At 39.4% G+C, this 19,986-nt stretch overlaps 1 protein-coding gene across 10 annotated transcripts in view; it reads left to right on the plus strand.

Annotated features, from left to right (window-relative positions):
* Positions 1-19,986, plus strand: part of UTRN (utrophin) — a 367,525-nt gene that overhangs the window by 21,618 nt on the left and 325,921 nt on the right. For 2 of the 10 annotated variants that reach the window (XM_061991646.1, XM_061991647.1), the window contains exon 1: positions 13,495-13,591. The exons of 7 other annotated variants lie outside the window; for them this stretch is intronic. In XM_061991646.1, the coding sequence (XP_061847630.1) occupies positions 13,498-13,591 (94 nt within the window). In that variant the 5' untranslated portion in view covers positions 13,495-13,497. Of the gene's footprint in view, positions 1-1,515; positions 1,592-13,494; positions 13,592-19,986 lie in introns of those variants that run through there. One more of the 10 variants, XM_061991650.1, reaches the window with a different exon arrangement.

Genomic DNA, 19,986 nt, shown 5'->3' on the forward strand with positions numbered 1-19,986 from the left:
GCCTTTGTCAGGGGAAATACGAAGAACATCCAGGAAGAGCAGCCTTGATCTTTAGCCCTGTAGCCTAGTTGTTCTCAGGAAAATAAACAAATCGTAAAAGAAGACAAACAAAAATCTTACCCTGACTTCCTGCTCTTCTCAGTTTTATCACTGCACATGTGCACTAATGCCTTCATAATTCAAAGAAGGTAGAGCTTTCAAAGATTAGTATGTTGCTAGAACTTGTTTTTTGTTATAATTAGTAACTAGGTAGGCAGGTGTCACCCTTGACTAATGTTGAGAGAAAGGCAATAAGATTTCCAAGTGGCAGAAACGGCTCAAAATACCAAATACTATGTATGGTAATCTGGGATACCAAGGTCATGGCCTGTACCTACTGAAGCTACTGTAAAGGTTGGGGAATGGACATCAGAGAGTTCCAAAGAAGAAAAGACTGTTTCTGAAAAAACATGAGCTTTAACTATCAGGCAATGGCATTGTAAAAATTGCTCCTATTCCTACCCCTCCCCCTTACAAATGTTAAAATAAATAGAAATGCAATTATGTACATCTAGCTTGGATGTTTCTTCCCAATGTACAAAAGCACAGCCACAATATAAGACACTGTTCAAGTGATGAAGCAAGATGCAATCTTTTTATGCTTAAAGATAAGACAGGCATATGTCGATGTATATGCCTGTGCATATATACCTATATATATTTTCCCTTCTGGGAATTTTGTTTGGAAATAATTAAATTCCTGAAAAACTATGTAGCCTTTTCAAGCTAAAAACAATTTTACAGTGGTGTGTGGAGCTGAGATAGTTAGAAGTCCATCTTTAATGAGGTGTATCCCTTTAGTTGCTTAGGAGGATGCTAAATCCTCAGTTCATAGTAAGTTCATACTGAAGTCTGCTGCTTCCATCAGGTTAGGCTGACCCCTCCCACATGTCAGCTGGTGGCAGGGTCAGCTTTTCCAACTCCAGCCTCAGCTGTCCCTAGCTAGCAAGAGCAATTTGGAGGCAGCAAGCAACAAGTGTGTATGTGTACATGCTTGGGAGAGTGTCATTGACATGGCTGGACCACCCGTATGGATGGATTTACCTCCTTGTCACATCTAGACTGTGTAGGGAGGCACCTGTACATTGGGGATATAGGAAATGTGACTGTTAAATGTTGAATTCAAACTTAATAGAAATGTGGTGATTTGTAACTTATACAAAATTTCACGTGGTTTTTTTAAAAAAGAAAAATTACACTGCTCTAAGGTCCTTTGATTATTTTTGTTCTTTGTCCTGTCCTGCCCCTCAGCCTGAACTTACCTCTTTATTTATTGACACTTTCCTGCTTCCCCTCCACCCTGAACTCACCCGTCTTTCCTGGCCAGCTCTGGTATCTTGAATGAGAAGCAGTCTCAAACATTTCTCATAGCTATTTATGGATGTTGAGTTCATCTACTCTACATGCTTGATAAGGTTAATTCCCAAGGTTTCTCATGGATGTCCTTATTTTCTGGCATACATCAGTTTCCCTTTTGTATATGCAGTGTCTTGGCCACCTGGACTCTGCAGACAGGTAGATTCACAACTTCTGACTCTGCTGGAAAAAGCTGGTAATTATTTTTATACTTGGTCCAAGATGTACTAAGTCTCTTCTGGTGGTCAGGGTCTGCATTTGGAAATTAGTAGCTATATTTTCCTGTCCTTCATGTTTGTCTCCTTCCGTGTCTGTGTACTTACTTGTATATGCAAGCATGAAAGTTGTTTGAATTGCTCGACTGAATAAGTGGGAATAGTAGTGATTTCATGAACTTGCTGGAAAATGTTAGTTTCACTCTCAGCAAGAGGTCCCCACCCAGCTTGTGGGAGGCTTGTGCAGTTCTGTAGCAGTGGCTGTGCTGGGTTTACATCCTGTGTGCTTGGCTTTATTGAAATTGAAACTTAATTCAGCCTTTAAGCGTTATGTTTATGGTTTCCTTATGCTTTCTGTTTGCACTATATTGAAGTTCACCACTATGTGCCCAGCTTTTTAGATGAGAGATAATTGCTTTATGATTTTTTTCTGTTTCCTGCACTCATTGTTCCTAAATCCTAGTCAAAGGTCTGGCAATAACTTGTTAATGCGAACATGAGACACATAGTTGTTCTAGTCTGCTTAGCTTCCACCTTCATAATGGATTTTGTATTATAAGCACAAGGGATGTATATTTGTGATGATATTTTCCCTCCCTCCTTCCTTGTGTATTTACTGCTACTGGCACTGTTCCAGTGCTAAAAAGGGAGGGGTGACTGACTCTAGAGAGCTAAACTCTATGCTGCACTTAGTTGGAAGGTACTTGGATATTATAGTGATGCTGTCTAGAAGATCTTTTGGTGAAGGGAATCTTGGCAATGTGTGTTTGCTAACCTGGGTTAAGACACTTGGCTTATTCCAAAATATCTAGAGAACTTCTGTTCAGGCCAACAGTGCTGAAACACTTCTGCATTTCTGTGAAGTTGTTGTGGGTATGATCGCTACTTTGTACTTGCAATGTTTACCAAGCCTTTCTAACATTATCCTGATGTGTGTGTTCTGCTTTTTAAGGGATGATATGGCACTTTACAGTGGAATTTAGTATCTGGTAATTTTTTTACAGAGTAAAGAAAGCCTGTGGCAGCTGTCTGATTATAGACTACTGCCAGAATGCTGGAATGGGAACTTCTAGGGTAGAACAAGTTGAAACAGATGAAATGGAAATATTCTTATTTTTATAGTGGTATTAGCCATGAAGCTTAGTTAAGAAGATTGAACTTTATATCTTCAGGAAGAAAAAGACTGAAGTTGAGACTTCAGATTCCTGCAGGAACCCTGTATAGTTTCTGTAAACAGTGGGTTGGATTGGAAGCACTCATCTTCTCCAATTCCATCTCCCAAACCCTGTGTGGTTTTGGGATTGCGGCTGCTGGTTCAACCTTCCTGCTCCCTAGCAGCAGCAGAACCTGTGTCTTGTATCCTCCCCAGTCATAAAAAAATCTCTGGAATTTTCTGTAACAGCTGGATGTAAAGGATTCAGGTTTAAAGCAGACTTCTAGGTAATGTAGCTTCTCTACTCTTTGTAGTCATTTGCCTGCATCTATGCTAGAGCTACTTTTCAATGACCCAGGGCTTCACAAGTACTCAGTAACACAAGTTTCACCAAATGCAGTTAGCTGTTGTTTTTAATATAAACAATTTAGCTGCATTTCTATAGAGTTCTGTTTTTGAACCTTGCCACCTTTTTCCTAAACTGTCTTGCTTATCTTGCAACTGAAGCTGTAAAGGTGTTATATTGTGGGGATTTCTTTTATTCTGAACATGTTCATGAAGATATTATGTAATAGGGCTTTGATTTTTTTTTTCTTTTCTTTTTTTTCTGTGGCTTGCCTGAAGTACTTCTGTGATTAGAAAGTGTCTTTTTTTTTTTTTGATAAACTATTTGGAGTGGAATAAGTCAGAGCTCAAAGTGTTTCTAAAATCAAACAAAAGCACCTACAAGCAGGTTAAAGAAATAGACTAATTCAGTGATGGTATGAAGTGGGAGAAAAAAGGCACAGTAGCAATGAAGGTAAATTACAAATGCTTCATTCTTAGAGCTGTTTTAAACTGGTGTAGTTAGGATGAAGGAACTGTGCATAAATAATAGAAAAGTTTATATGACAGTATAACTGTCTGTGGGAATACTGCAGTTAGATACTATTGGTAATGAGTATCTGGTTGAATACAGATCAAGTCTAGTGCAAGCTGAAGGCAGAGTAACAAAGAGCCTGGAGGGCTGCACGTTGTTGTTTGAGCAAATTACAGTGGCCATACATCTTGTTTCTGTCTTTTGTTGGTCTCCTTTATTTGTATTTGAGTTTTACAAGCTCATAAAACTTCTTTTTTTGAAGTACACCTCTAACATCACAAAGCCAACGTTGAGGTAAGTTGTGTTAAGCATGTTTAAAGTGGCTTTTGCCTGTATGTGTTGGTAAATCTATAGAGAGAAATGAGGCTTGGTTTTCAGTAGCACACTGTGAATCTCAGAAGGGTTGGAAGGGACCTTGAAAGATCATCCAGGTGAAGAACTTAAGCTAGTAAGAAAATCCTTTGAGAGAACTTTATTCTGCTTGGTAGCAGCAACAAAAGTGAATAGGATAGGAAAGATAAGACTAAGGAAGAAACTGTCAAACATGGTGTACCATGTGGAGCACTTTGCTTTGCTAGGCAGATGGAGTTGTAAAAGTCTCTCTGCTGAATGGAGTTAGACTCCTGAACACATAGGATGGTGAGTGGTACCTCAGAATTTCAATTTATCCACTTTGGTGTAAAGTCTTTCAAGAAAAGTTATTAGATTACTACTATTAGATTACATACTCATGTATTTATCAGAATCATACTCACGATATATGTTTTTAAAATACATGAAAGCACTCGTTTAATCAAGCAGGAGAGGGATAAGATATTTTTTCTTTCCTTTTGAATTAAAAGGATTCAGCTTTAAAATGCTTATGTAAAAGTAATGGGAAACTTTATTGAGCTTATTTTAAGGATATTGAAGTAAATGTCAAATGGCTACATAACCGACAGTACAAAATGGGTGGTGGTGTTAAGAACAAATAGTAGACAAGCTGCTAGTCACACTGGATGACATTGCATGCTCACTTATATTTCAAGTTTAAGGTGTGGTGCTTCAGTAAGGTGACCAACAATGTTAGCATAGTGTATGATATCTGTTTTTAACCCTCAAATTACTTTAAAATCAGCTATTAAACATGAATATTATTGACATGAAGTATTTATGTGAAAGGCTGTTGCATGTGTTGCATCAGAGTCATTGTGAAGCAGGAGTTGTATTTTGGGGGTTCATTTTTCTGGGTTGGGAATGTCTATGTGAGTCAATTTTGAACAGGAAAACTTCTTGGAGCTTAGTGTACCTGTGGCCTCTATCTAGGCATTCACATGATTTAAACTTCAAAGTCAGCTAACGCTTGATTATGTTGGTGACAACCTGTACTAGTGGTGGCAACAGTAGCAGAGTTCATCACTGTACCATAGTACTTTCAGAGATGCAGATGGAGTTTGAGACAGATACTCTGTGGCTGTAGGCTAACTTATGTGCAGTGTATGCTGGCTTTGCTTAGAAGGTTTCTAGGAGGTTTTTTATGTCTTGGTGGGTGGTGGCATTTGAAGAATAGAAGAATGCAATCCTTTTGTCCAGTGGAGCTTTGGTAATTACTCCTCCACACTGCTGAGCTTAAATAACTGAGCCCAGTGTTTTCCCTTTGACCTGGCAGAAGCCTGTGAAAGATATGCACAGAAAGCTTGCTGAAAACTTCTTGAAAACAAGTGAGGGTATAAACAAGCAATTTTTTGCTAGCTTGTGAAACTGAACGAGTTACTGAATGAGTTACTGCCTCTCAGCTGCTGGCTGCTGCCTCATCCTTCTCCCATTATGTCTGCACTGATGCTATACACTGGTGGCTTGTGTGGGCTTTCCTTAAGATAGTGTGGAGCTGAGCAAGGTGCCTGCTAACCCTGCTGTTAACTTAACCTCTTCAGCTGATGTGGGGACTGAACTGGTCCCCAGCCTCTGTTTGAGAACCTGGGCAGATGGTTTGAGATAGTCTACTTTATTCGCTTAAGGATGTGTACCTATTCTCTTCCCTCCTATTGGATCTCTGCTTATCAGTGTGTACATATGGTTACTTTTACTGAACACTTTTAGAGTGTGTTCAGTTGTGCGGGTCTCTTTTCCCTCTAGGTAATGGTTCAATTGTGCCATGTGCTTTGTCTCTCCACCATACTCTTCTCCTTCCCTAGTCCCTTGATAATGAAGAGCCCTCCCTCTGAGAGCTTTAATTCTGTTTCTGTGGCCCTAAGCAAGCAGGTTGATGCTGTTTGTTGCTTTGCTTTTGTTCTTGTCTGATTCCCATTGCTAGTTGGCAGTGCAGCATAGTGGCTCTGTTGCTATGGCTGCTGCTTCATGGTCTTCTGTAAACTGGCCTCAGCCTCAGACTAGTATAATAGCTATTTTGCAGGTTCCAGTAGGTTCATATTTAACAGAGAACATAGTTCACTCTTTCATGCTGTGCTAATTACTGAGGGAGGGGAGAAAGAGGCCATTAATTTTAATGATGATGCACTTCTAGTATCTGACAACAGTGATGCAATGATTTTTAATACAGTCTTTTGTAGAGTGTTAATACCTACCAAAACATCTGGTGTTGGATTTTCTGTTGAAATATGCTCTCTGGCCTTGTTGCAGTCTTGACAAGACCTTAAACAAGCGCACAATAATTTGCAACTTGTAGTTGTTAAAGGGAGATCAGCAGCTGAAATGGTGTGTCAACTTTTAGCCATGAGTGCAATTTAACTACTGGGACAAATTAACAAGATGCAGTTATATGGAAGCTCTAAGGAGGATTGGGCTGGAGTGTGGGTTTTGTGTGGGGATGTTTTGGGTGTTTTCTTTCTTTTTGGTAAAGGGGTCTTTGATGAAAGTAAAGCCTTATAGTGTGGCAGCAGAGCAGGTAATTTTAAGATGGGTTTTCTGTAGTTTGAAAAAATGATTGAGGTGTAACTCTGTCTTAAAATCATAGATTCATTTCAGCTGGAAGAGACCTTTAAGATTGAGTCCAGCCTTTGTCCCAGCCCTATTGACCACTAAGACCGTTTCCCTAATTGCAACATCCACCTGTCTCTTAAACATCTCCAAGGATGGTGATTCTACCACCTCCCTGGGCACACTGTTCCAATGCCTGACAACCCTTGCAGTAAAGAAATTCCTTCTCATATGCAGCCTGATACAGTCTTTGTTCAGGAGAAGGGAGGGTGAAGCACCTGGGTGCCCAGGGAACTGCAATGTTGCACTAGCACCCTGGGTTGGGTGTGTGCACCTGGACTCCTGCACAACCACCACAGGCTTCCCATGCTGAACTGAGTAGGTACGTTTTGAGTGTCTTTAACTGTAGTGACAGCAGTGCGATGTGAGAGGGATGTCTGCCTTGAGTCCTTGGCAGGTGACAGGTTTATTCTCTGAGAAATAGAAAGATGTGTGTGTTGGACATGTAACAGTCTTAAGAATAACTACAACAATTAGAGAAAAGGCAAACTCCAGCACAAATGAGTCAAACTTCTTGTACATATTTGTCAAAATATTCTAATGGACAAAAAGCTTCTGGTAGGAAGGCTGTCTGAGCCATGTATGGTCAGCTATGTAAACATAAGGAACAGGCTATTTTCCTTTAGGTTGCCTCTGGGCTTATTATTGACTCCTAGTTTTCTGCACTATGAAAAGATGGGCTGTTTAGCTTAGGGAGCTCTCTACTCTTGCTGTTCAAGGAAGGAACGGGGAGATTTGGGTTACTAATGCAGACTTTCTGCTGATCCTTCTTCCTGGTGAGCCAAACTCCCTATCCCCAACATGACAACAGTGTGAAGTCCAAAGGATTTTGTTAACAGTTCCTGCAGAAGGCACAGCAGCTTTGCACAATGCTGTCCTCTTTACCCTCTGTGGTTTTTTTGTTTTGGAAAAATAAATAAAATATATTGTTGCAAATGGGAAGGGAAGTAGACTGTCTAGGTGGGAGAAATGTAATGCTAATTTAAAAAAAGACTGGTAATAAATATGCATACTTGTGACAGTTCAGTGGCATTACACCAATAGTCTGCTCTAAATGGTACAGATGAAGAGTTAATGTCTGTGTGCTATCTGATCACCATCATGTCAGAGCATTAAAAAAGAAAAAAAAATCCAGATTTTCCAAGCTGCAGTTGTTGCTGGCACTCTGCTAACCACTAACACCTCACTCATTGCCCTCACTTTTGAAATGAGCCTGTGACAAATTTTACTGTGATTATCTCCCCTTCTCCAGCAGTAGATGAGGGTTTTAGCTTTCAGGATGAAGACTGGTTGCAGGACTAGCTGATGGAGGTGTCCTCAGCAAAGGCCTGAAGGCTTTGGCAGGCGCATAGCTATGTCCTTGCTCTAGAGCTGCTTTTCCAGGCTTCTTCCTGTGATGTCCTTCCCCTCTGCCCAGCCTGAGGCAAACCCCAATGTCTCTGCATAGCCCTGCTTGATCAGCAGGGGGATAGCTAGGAGGGTTGGCTGCTCCTATTGGCTTAGTCTGCTGTTGTGAGTGTGTATTTATATCCATATATATATATACACACACAATATAGAGTGGGTTACATCCAGAGTTTTTATTCCCTCCTTCATCCCCTTTTTTGACATCTGAAGTTAGAAGATGGCTAGTACTTTTCTCTTGTCCATCAGCTGCAGTAGCAGACTTCTTCCACAGAGGTGCTTTCTCCTGTAGGGCTCCTAGCATTTGATATATTGACGTACGTGATTTGGAGTGCCTTGTGTTGCTTTTCTGCTGTTGATGGGATCATTCTTGTTCTTTACTAGTGTATAACTCTGGTCAGAGTTTGTTAGCAGAAGTATGTTTAATTAACATAAGCCCGAATGGATACCTATGGAAGTGTGCTCAAAATTAAACCAACCTATGTAACTGTGCTTAAGAATTAAATCGTATAGGTTTCACATTCCTTCTGCCTCCATCTTCTAGTTTAAAAAGAATGTATCAGAAGACAGTCTCTAAGGAAAAAAAAAAATCTGTGCAATTTAGAAGGGATTTTTGAGATGCTTCATTTTTTGAAGTCATAAACTGACATTTACAAAATGAGTGACAGGAAAAGGTACAAGTAATTTTATTTATACATTTGTCTGAGCTCTTAGTAAGCTTTGGCTTGTATCCTGGCCTGTGAAAGGCAGAGGAGCAAGATGCATTCTAGGAGCAGTATGTTTTCCCACAGTAGTTCCCAGTGCTGCACAGTATGCTGAGGTGAATGCTCCACTCTGGGTGGAGTTGCCTACCAGCAGCTCTCTCAGTCACTTGGCTGGCAGGCCAAGCCCAGGCTCCCCCGTCTGTCCCACTACATCAGGGCAATGTCTGCTGTCAAGGGCAAGAGGTATTGAGAACTGTAAACCACCATATGGCTGCTTCAGGGGTCTAGTGTGGCAGAAGTGATAGTCTCTCTTCTGTGCTTGGGCTTATGTGCTGCCACTTGGGGCTCAGCACAGGGCTTCCACTGAAGTACATGTTACAGCCCAGTATACAGGCACACAGGTGAGCTGTGCATCCGTCGTAGATTGATTTGGATTTGTCTTACAAACATGCCTATGGATGGGCAGGAACCTTGTTTCAGAAGGTTTGTTCAGCATCTTAAATGAGAAGCAATATCTTCTGTGGACCTATTGTCACTCCTCTGGGCTGCTGGAAACAGGTAGCCCAGGATGTTTTGTGAGAGTACTGGTTGTGTGTTGTTAGGCTTCACAGGTATGACTATAATCTAAACAACGCTTTTGGAAGAATAATGTGCTCCACAGGTTTTCTCAGTATTTACATTCAAAATATTCCCTTCAGTATCTATAAAAGAAAAAGAGGTTCCTCCCGGCAATGTAAAAAAGGAATTTTGAAAAGTAACTAAAATTCTGGAGGTATTTGGAAGGTGTTGTTTACTTTGCAGGATGAGTCACTTGATTATTTGTTGTAGCCACAGACATGCTGTTTAGCAAGAACTGTGTGTCAAGTGCAGCATGGCTCAAATGCTGTGTGCTGGCAGGGTTTGCTGTTGGAACTACCTATGTGAGCACTTGAGAGAATGTTATCCATGCTGCAGTGGTGCAATGGCTGCCACACTCAAAACTGTCTTCCACTGTACCAAGGGCAGTTACTGTTCTGCTAATTCCCTTTTCAGGAGAAAGCTTTGTACTGACATGAACCTGCTGTGTAGTAGGAGGTTTCAATAAAAATACTGAAAACAATTATCTCTCTGAAATTGCTGTTGCTGTGGGTTTCCTAAAAGTAGGGGTTAAATAAATGGCCAGTTTCCATCAAAATGCAGCAGGACCTTCAACATTACTATGTTTTATTTCCTGTTATTGCCTTTCCAGCATCTTTCTCCTTATCTTTGTTCTCTAAACTCTCTCCTTTTCTTGTTGAAGCAAGTGTGGTGTGGTCTGCTAATTGAAAACATGTTTGTTAGGCCAGCTTTGTGGCGAAATAAAACATCCTAAACAAAATGATGGGGTGTTAATATCTCACAGCATAAGTGCTTCACTGTAGAAGCTCATTATAGCAGTGTTACAAAGGGTAGGGTTTGACAGGTAGTGAAGGAACCTTGCAGAAGTATGCTATTCCTCTAGGAAGAAGTCTCTTGGCTTGTGAGCAATGGAGAAGGAAGGTGACGGAGAAAATGTCTCCTTGTTTTGCTCCCATAAGACATCCTCTAGGTGGTAGTTTTCCTTCTCCATAAATCAAGCCTTTCTCGATGGACTTCTTGAAGAATGGAAGTTCAGAGCAAGGTTAACCAGAGCCTACTCAGAACAAAGCTAGAAGGAGAGAGGTAGTGAAAAAAACCCATTTCCTCTTCTCAGAGTCAAGGCATTCAATGATTTTTGGGAGCCTCCCAAAAGGCAAAGAAGAAATGGAAATGAAATTTCATTCTAGACTGCCTTGCATACACGTGATTTTTATAATTAAAGGATGTTGTCATCCACCCCCATTGTTGCCTGCCTCTGAACGTTAATTTTACTTTGTGCTGTGACTGACAGAGAAGTGATCTTAAGTGTTTGAGCTGACCTTCAAATCAATGAACACAATTCTCTTTTCCTCTTTTCTTCACTTCTCTGCTGTTGTGCTTTCCTTTTCCCTGCTGCATGGACTGAGCTATTAATGGGTAGTCTCATGTATGAAGTGTGGCATTCAGACCTCTTCTGCAGGAACTGAATCACCATCTAAGCTCCAGTTCTTCTGAAAAGTCTTCAAGTAAGCTTGTCGTGTTATGTCTGGCCTTGTTCTGTTCTTTGCAATCATGGGCAAGCTTAATATGTGAATCCTATTTACTAGGCTTTCACCTGGGCTTCATTCTACATCTGTCTTCCCAATATGGTTTCAACTGGTCTGTTGGCTGGTCTTTTTATCTTATATGATAAGAAGACTGGGAAGTTGGCCAGCTGGTGTTGAACTATAATAGAGCCAGTGGTACATACAAAATTTGATTACTACTGTCAACACCAGAGTGAATAAAAGAAAGCACGTACTCCAGTCAGAGCTGCTAAATAAATAGCTTGTTGAATTCAGTAGTAGTAGGAATAAGACCATCTTCCCCTAATGAATGAAGTTGGTTTATGGGTAAAGGGTGTGCTAGTGTGTTGAACTCCTGAGGTTTTTTTAGAAAGGCAACAAATCCTTCTTTGCCTTCTTCAAAGATAACTTCCCCCCAGGTTTCAATGTCTCTCTTCCTTATCAGCTTTTTTTGGTAGTTAATGCATGGATTTCACACCCAGTAATTTACATTTTGGCAAAAGACGTAGCTTCATTTAAAAAAAATCTAGCTTAAAAATATTCCAGCCATCCAAAAGCGAAGTTCTTTGCAAATAGGCTCCAACATGAAACTAATTTGTGTCAGAAATTGTATCTGAGAGATATGCACTATGTTTAACTTAAAAGTGGGTTGTTGTTTAATATTCTCAGTCTGTTCTTACTGAAATGTCGGATTTGCAAAGTAAAACTTGCTATTACATAAAAGCAGTTTCTCTAGTGTAGATGATGTAGTTGCTGATGGCAGGCAGAGCTTGAGCACTGAGCTTGGGGAGCTTTCTGATGAATGAGTGGTTTCCCTCAGCCCCTTCAATATCTTTCTGTTGAAGTTCCAGGGACTGATGGAGGCTTAGACTAGTGGTCCTCAAACGTTTTTGTTTTATTGAGGAGTGGAAAACCCAGAAGTGTTGTAACTAGTTGACTTCTGAAATTTGTACATATCTTTCTCTCCAGTAGATACTTGCCAAAAGTGAGTCTTAATTCGTGTATGGGCTTTATCTTGGAATGGCAGGGACCAAGGTGAGATGAAGCATTGGATGAACAGGAGAGTGCTCGTTAGGCATGCAGACCAGTCCTTTCAAGATCTGAGAAAAAGGGAGTTTGGGTACTGTTGGTAAGATTTCTAGTGTATGTGCATAGCTGCCTGATAACTGTCATCATACGCTTGGTAGTGTTGACAGTGTCTTTTTATTTTATATTTGAAATGCTTGGCACGGGAATGTTTATTTGCTATGGCAAAACACATCGTTATTGTTTGTTTTTAAAATGGAAATCTTAGCTACAAACTTTATTACCTTTCCACATTGCTCTTGTTTGTTTAGTCTACGGATTTGGATACAAATGGATACATTTGGATACAAATGCCTGATTTAGCCCCTTGAATGTATGGTTGATTCATTGAAGGAAACAAAACTCATTTTCTGCGTGTGGTTCAGGCTTTGACTTTGAGGAACTCTTAAAATTGGGAAAAAAAATCCCAGCCTACAAAGACCAATAAAATGTAAAGAAAAATATTGTCCTGACACAAAAGCATCTGTTTAGTATGTCACAGTAAACTATCCCAGCAATATTAATGAAGAGGTGAAAGCTGTATTTAGTTGTCTGATAGCATGAGATAGACAAATCAATCTTTCTGCTTCTGAAACCAGTTTTCCTGTGTACATCTCCTCTGATTGTAGTGCCTGTACTTCTGTTACAGTTCATCTTCTCTTGCATTACTTTTTGGTGACTGTAAGAATTCTGTACAGTTCAATATCCTAATGTGTAAAATCTATATTTGCATATTTTCCATAACTAAAGAATTCAGAGTCTTCAATTTGATTAGGAAGTTGGCAACATGATGTTGAGGGTCGAGGGATTGGATTTGCCTTCTGTATTGGAGGTAAACACAGTTTAAAGGCCCACTTGTAAAATAATGCTGATGTTATCGTAGCCTTACATTATTAACCTTCTGCTTTACTGGGCTGTGGTCTGTCATCTTTAATTATTGCATAGTGGAAATGGCATGCCTAGTCATATTTTGTAATTTGACATAGAGGTTTATTTGTAGGACTTCCTTTTTATGCTGAAACTTTGTTAAAATTTTCTTTTGCGTTTTTGCAAGGCCATTAAAATATGTGCATGCTCACCTTGCAGAGTCATTCTGGTTTCATGTTCTGTTGAATGCATGGAAAGAGTGTCATGGTGATACTGTAAGCTTTTTGCAATGTAAATGCAAAAAAACCCCTTAGGGTTCTTAAAATGAGTATATTTGACCAGAGAGGTTGATTTGAACAGAAAATTGCCACCTTGTTTCTTGTTTTCTGTACATAGAATTTAACTTTCTGGTGCTTGAAGGCTGGAGTGTTGTCCTGCTTTGGTAAGGAGTAGCAAAGCAGTCTATATTAATCTCTTTGAAGAGGAAAAAAAAGACTCAAGTAGTTTAAAGTCTGTTACTTGTTTACATACAATGTTTTAAAAGGTTTTTTTTCCTGTATTGTTTTGTCAGTCACTTTGTGGCTGAATGTGTTGAACCCTGTGAGGAAAAACAGTGCTTCCCTCCCCCTTGAATCCCAGCATGCAGTTCTTGCAAGGGTACTAGTGTGTACTTCCTCTGCATCTTCACTTTCCTGTTTTTCAAAGAGTGAGCTTGATCATGAGTGTTCAAACAGCCAAAAAAGTTATGTGGAAAAAGTACAAGGTCACTGTACCTCGAGATACTGACGGGCAGACCTGTTACCCTCTACTGGGTGAGTACATGCTTTACCTATGTTTTAAAAGCTGCGGTGGATAAAAAGGATCCATTTGTGTGAGTCTGTTTTTATCTTCTACACCTGATAAAAACTGATTTTTCTAACTAGGTTCAAGTTTTAGCTCGGTTCAAGTTTTCTAACTCTAACAGGAGCAGGTTGTGGGAGGCATGGCAGGAAGCAATCTGGGGAAAGGCTGTTTTCTGTGACGCTGCTGTATGAGCCCTGGCTGTATCATACCAGCAGCCACAAGATCCTCTTGGTAATGCTTATGTTGTGGACTTCACTTTCACCTATAACAAGTTAACTTTTCATAGTATTTTATTGCTGTTCTATCTGACTTTAAGGCTTATTGCCTCCAATTTTCTTAAACCATGCATTAAGATATGGTAACTTCACTATTTGATTGTGTTTTGATTCTCTACAGTTCTGCTTACTGTGTTCTCTGGGACTTTAGCATGTACAGATAGTAACTCCTTCCCTCCTCCTGCTTTTTTTTTCACTTTGGTATTTCCAGGGAGCAATATTTCCTGTAGTCTCAAAAGAATATATTTCGGGGAGAGATGCTTTGGAGGAGAAGAAATCGAGGATGTTTCACTTTCCTTTTCTTTCTACTATTCTTTCCTACCTGTCCTGGTTGAAAATTCATGGGTTGACTATTTATTATTTGTTCCCGGTAACAAAATATTAGATTGGCATGGAAAATGTAATTTGAGTATTCCTAGTGCCTGTGAATATACTGTTTAGATACAGTAGTTGACAGATGGGGGATGATTTTGTGAATTGTGTCAACTTCATGGATGCAGAACCTTCTGCTCAGTAGAGAATTTGGTCCATTTGATGTTTGTTGTGGGTTTTTTGGTAAAAAGCTGGAGTCAGAATATAGATTTTTAGAGGGAAACAAAGATACTCTTAAGATGTAGCAGCGTAATGGCTAACTTCAGAATAAAATCATGGGGTGGGACTCTGATCTCGTGGATATTTGCTTCTAGAACAATGAGTTGGCTTTGGATATATGCCAGTTCAGTTGAAAGCAAAAACTTTTCCTCTATGGCCCAGTGTGGTAAACTTTGAAAACTGACAAAAATGTCAAAACTCAGAAATGTGAGTGGAGTTGCTTTTGACTGACTCCAGAGAGCTTATTAAATTATGGGTTGGGGAGATCTGTTCTTCAAAATCTGTGTTCATCCTGCTCTTGAGGTACAGCTGCAGTTGTTCATTCTTGAAAGTTAGAAGTAAGGTAAAATTGGTTTGCTTGGTTTTAATGAGGTCCATTGTTCAGGGAAAATGTTTGTTCTGGATGTATGTATTGATGAGGGTTTTTTAGGACTATTCTCAGGTGTTTTTTTTTTTCCTTCTGTAATTGTTAGAGTATAACCTTGGGGTGTTATGATGAGCTGTGAAATTAAACTGACCACCACAGTTATGAAACCTCTAAAATGTTCATCTGTGGAGTAATAGGGGGCTCAGTATCTTAGAAGTTTTCTCTCAGGTGTTTTTAATGTGTAAGTGCTAGTGTGTGTAGACAGATAATATCTGTTGATGTTTGTGTACGATTGCTGTTGTGCCTGCCCTAACTGGGGCTAAGCTAAGGGATAAATGTAGTTGAGTAGCAGCTGTTTAGTTACTCAACTACTGTATATGATTGAGCAGAATGCTTAGTGACTGTTTAAGGCCTATAACTTCCTACAAACTGACAGCACTCTGTCTTCAAAAGCATGTAGATGATATCTGCTATATTGCAATTACCTTTTTCCTGTATAAAACATCAGGATTTTTCCAGGAAATTCTTTGCATTATAATGTTCTTAACTCTTCATAAAGCATAGGACTTGTAGATTTGCTTTCCAGGAGAGTGACAATCTCAATTCACTGTCATCTGCTTCCTCTCAGGATTTTTTTAATATTCTGTATTTGGAAGCAGTGAGGGACTTTGTGGGTTTGGACAGTGCTTAGAAGGGCTTGAGTTGGAAATAGAAGAGGGGATAGAGAAAAAAAAATCATAAAAGTAGAAGGTGAGAGGCATGGGAGAGAAAACAAGAGAAAGGAATACTGAAGAGAAATTAAATGGGAAGGGGGAAGACACTTTCTGAGAGGAACACTTCAATGGTGTAGTACTAGAAATATTGAAGCAGGAAAAACGTGTGGAAAAGCTGAGGTGAGGAGTATGTGTGTATAATTGTTTCTTCATGTCTTCCAGTTTTCATGCAAATCCAAACCACAACTAACAGGGAGACTTTGGAGAAGTTTAGAAAGCATACAATGCTCTCATGACAATATTTAGAGATCACTATTGGCCTGTAAGCATTTTGGTGTTGGTAGAGGTACAGCTCTGGTTTTGCTGGCTATCTGCTGACTGTTAGAATTGGTTGGGGGCTGCAGGAAAGAAGGTTGAAAATCTTATCTCAAAGTATGTGAATGTAAATAAGTTGGTTTGGGTGGAACCAAAATGGAAAAAGCTTCTGTCCTCTGAAGCCTCAACAACATGTGCATATTGAGTCAGAGATGGATTTATGGCCTAAAACATACTAAATAATTTAGCTCGTCTAGTGGGATGTTCTGTGTAAATGTCTAGTTGCTCTTAACCTTGTAAGCTTTCAAGTCAGTGATAGGTGCTGAGAGTGTGGTGGCACTTGTAGGCTGCATGGTACCTGACTGGAATCAAAGCTGGCTCTTTATCTGGGAGGGGAAAAAAAGTGATGTTTTACTTTCTTCATCTGTTTAAACAAATCAGCTCTATTCACTGGTGTTCTGTGTCATGGGAGATAATGTATATTCTCCTAGGAAAACATCTGAAACTGTTCCAGGAAAACTATCAGACTAATTTGTATTTGTATTTATGTATACATACTGTATGGGTATAGAAGTATTTGATGAGATTTGTTTTTTAAATACTTTTTTCTGTCTCAATTGCCTTGTTACCCAAGTAGAAGTAATCCTGTTATTTGAGGGGAGGCTGCTCACCCCATGTTAAGGAGACAGAAAAAGATGCCAGGTCTGTGAAACCTTCTGAAAGGAGTTACCCTGTAGCACTGTTTCTATAAAAAGTCTTGAAGCTGATAGAGTACTGCACTAATTGAATAATCTGTTAGCATTTTAGCAATATGTCACTATGTATTATTGTTGTTTTTGTACAGTTAACAGAAGCAAGAGAGGTCAGTTTACATCTTGTTGGAGTTAATTGTTGTGCAGCTCCCACCCAGTGATAAAAAGCAGTGTTATTTTTTAGTAGCAGTAGGAAGTAATGACAGTGACATGACTGAGACATGTTGCAAACCAATAGTTTGAAAGCATATCCTTTTGAAACTCTGCGTTTAGCTTCTGTTACCTTTTGGGTCTCCCTCCTTGCTCTGATAGCCTCCCTTTGGAAATCACAGGAGCACTAGCCTACAAATGAAAAGCTTCCATTCAGGTGGGAGTGAAATTTTCCTGTGTTCCCTAGAAGATATATTCACTGATAGCAGTGTAAAGTTATTTAATCATGAGACTACAAGCTGTTACAGTAGTAAAAATAATATTTACTGTAGTGCTCATGTTAGTATAAGCCCTGGGTTGGTTAGTTTGCCTAGGTAGCTGTGCTGGAGCTCAAATCTGTGATTTGAAACAACTCTGGTTTTAAAACCCATTAAGATGACATATTTCCTTTTTTTTGGTGGCAGGTGATGAAGGATATGTTCTGAAATACAGCATAGTTGTAGGTGAAATGCATAAGAGCAGATTATGTAGTAATAACATTGTAGTACTTAGTTGCCTTTTGAATGTTCCTGAACCAATGTTCAGGTTCTGAAGGACTTCTTAAAAAAATCTCTTCCTATGCATATTGACCTATTAACTGTACGTGCATACTGAGAAATGGAAAAGATTTTTCTGTGTTGTAGCAGAGTCCCTTTTGTAAACTGCAGAATGTGTTGCTGCTGGATGCAGGCAGAGCCCTTCTGAATTGTCGGACGGAGCAGTGCCTGTGACTCACTTCTGCCGTGTGGAGAAACCATGTTCCCACTGGCCAGTGAATAGCCTGCCGCTGCTTCACTTTCATGTTTTCACTGAAATGTTCTGACCCTTAACTGGAGGGCTCCATATGCTTCCTGCCCTGTCCCTGATGAATAGGGCAGGAATTGGCAGTGCTATGGTCTGCTATGTGACCTAATTTGTGTGGCGTCTGGGTGGAGCACGCTCTAATCTTCACTAAGCGAGCGGCTGAGAAAGCGAATTGCGGTAATTCCTCTGATGATCCTTCCAGCGGGTAAAAAGCACACTTGTGCTGCAGGGGAAGGAAATGTCCTGTACTCCAATGCCTGCTTTATGCTGAGATGAATTTCTATCTAAGTGTTAAGAAAAACAGTGAAAAAGTGGTTCAGGGGTTCTCCACAAAGTGGTGGCTGACTTCTATGCTGTATGGGGTGACAGTCAACAGCTTTCCCTAGATCAAACCTGGCATGCAGTAGTGTGCACTGACAGCTTTCTGTAATATTTTACAGTTAAAAGAGCACTTAGTATCACTTGTGCAGATGGAAGCAGGATGGTTGTATCTCTTTCAGTATAGTAGGCATTTTGTACTGCACTTACAAAATATCTCCTTAAGAAAATATTATTCAAGCTTTCTTAACTGTTCTGGGTCGGATTAATTTGAAATTAGGGTCTGAAATACTAGCTTTTATAGTATATAGATGCAGTACTCAGTTGTATGCCTAGGATATGAAGAAGTCTGGGCAGATACTGGAACTGTGACCATGTGAAAGATAATATATTTTCCATTGTCCTGGTGAATTGGCTAAAAGGTGGACTGCGTTCAGTTTTGTAGTTACAAGGCTAACTTTTTAAATAACAGGTGATGACACAGCAAGTCCTGTCCCTGCCTGTCCCCTCTTATCCTGATGACTGGTTCTAGCCTACCACTTCTGCAAGGTTGGCCCTAAGCTATCCCCCAACACCAAAGTTTCAGAACTGTCTGCCTTGAGGTGAAAGATAGCATTGTGCTGGACTTCCTGAGCTTATGAAGTGGAATCTTTAATGTCACTTCTTTTTCTCTAAGCTATACTTTTCCCTGCTAGAATTGTACAACTTAATAATTTTAGGTTTCAGATCATTTTAAAAGATTCTTAGCTGGTTTATTACCTTGTAAAGCAAAATATCTTTAAAGCAATTCACAAAATGCTCTATGCAGACCATTGAAGTGAACTTCTGCTCCCAGCACAACTATAGTAAAATCAATATTTACTTGGCCTGTGTGACCTAAGTCTTTATATATAAGGAAAATATTTATTTCCGTTGCTACTTTTAAGGTAGCAAAGAGATAGCAGAGTCAATGCTTTCTGAAAGTTAAACGGAAGTTCTAAAGCTACTTTGTTTCTCCTGTGTGCAGTCCATATGCAGATTTTTGTCAAGTTTGTCAGACACACTTTCTAAGAAGTTAGTTGCTATCTTTTTTGGTTGCTGAAATGAATATAAATTGGAATTAAATATTTGTAAACTAACCTGATAACTAAATGGCATCGGTGTGTTATTTTTTATACTGTAGGTTTTACTATACTTTTTTTGAGTGAAAAATGTTACAAATTCTTGTTGTGATTTTCCTTTAAGTGAATAAATTCTAGGATTCAACTTGTTGATGACAATTTGAGATTGAAGGTTATACACTTAGATTCCTGACAGTATTGTTAAAGGTAGAAAATGCTGCCACCTGATGTCTCGCCATCATTCCCACTTCTGTTGCCATGACATCTCATACAAGTATTCCTTATCTAATCTACAAGCTGTAACTCCAGTAGCTTAAAAATTTCCAAGTGTGGGTTACACAGGTAACTTCTGGGGACATGCCTCAAACTTTTGTTTAGTAATCTTGAAGGCATGTAGTCTTCCACAATAAGCAATCTCATATATAGCTCAATAAAAATGAGAGAAAATGTTGCTGAACTTCAGTATCAAATAATGACTTGCTGATAGCATACTTTGCTGTAGTAAGCAAGCAGTAAATGTGCTGGACAGTTAAATAGAAGCCAGTACTTTATCCTTCTTTGGTTTTGACCTGTGGACAGAACTCATGAATTTCTGTATAATCTTAGCATTGAGTTACAAGTACTAGTACCTAGTCAGGATTAAAACAAATGCAGTGTATCTCTTGTGTTTTTAGTTAATTCTAATGTTGTTTCAAACTTGTCTTTAATTTAGTCAAATGGTATATTCTTAAAAATAATCAGTCTTTTATCCTGACTTCACTGCATAGTGCCAGCCTTCTATTGGAGGTGGTTTTAGTTTTGAGTAATTTATCTCAGTGACTTAAAGGACAAGTGCTGTTTTAGCCAAGACATATTATTGGTTTTGTAATTGAAAGAGAAATCAAGATATTGCTCATAAAATCTTCCCCAGGTGTTGAATTTTATCAATGGATTAATATCA

The sequence above is a fragment of the Colius striatus genome, chromosome 2, assembly GCF_028858725.1.
Source record: "Colius striatus isolate bColStr4 chromosome 2, bColStr4.1.hap1, whole genome shotgun sequence".
Classification (NCBI taxonomy): Eukaryota; Metazoa; Chordata; class Aves; order Coliiformes; family Coliidae; genus Colius; species Colius striatus.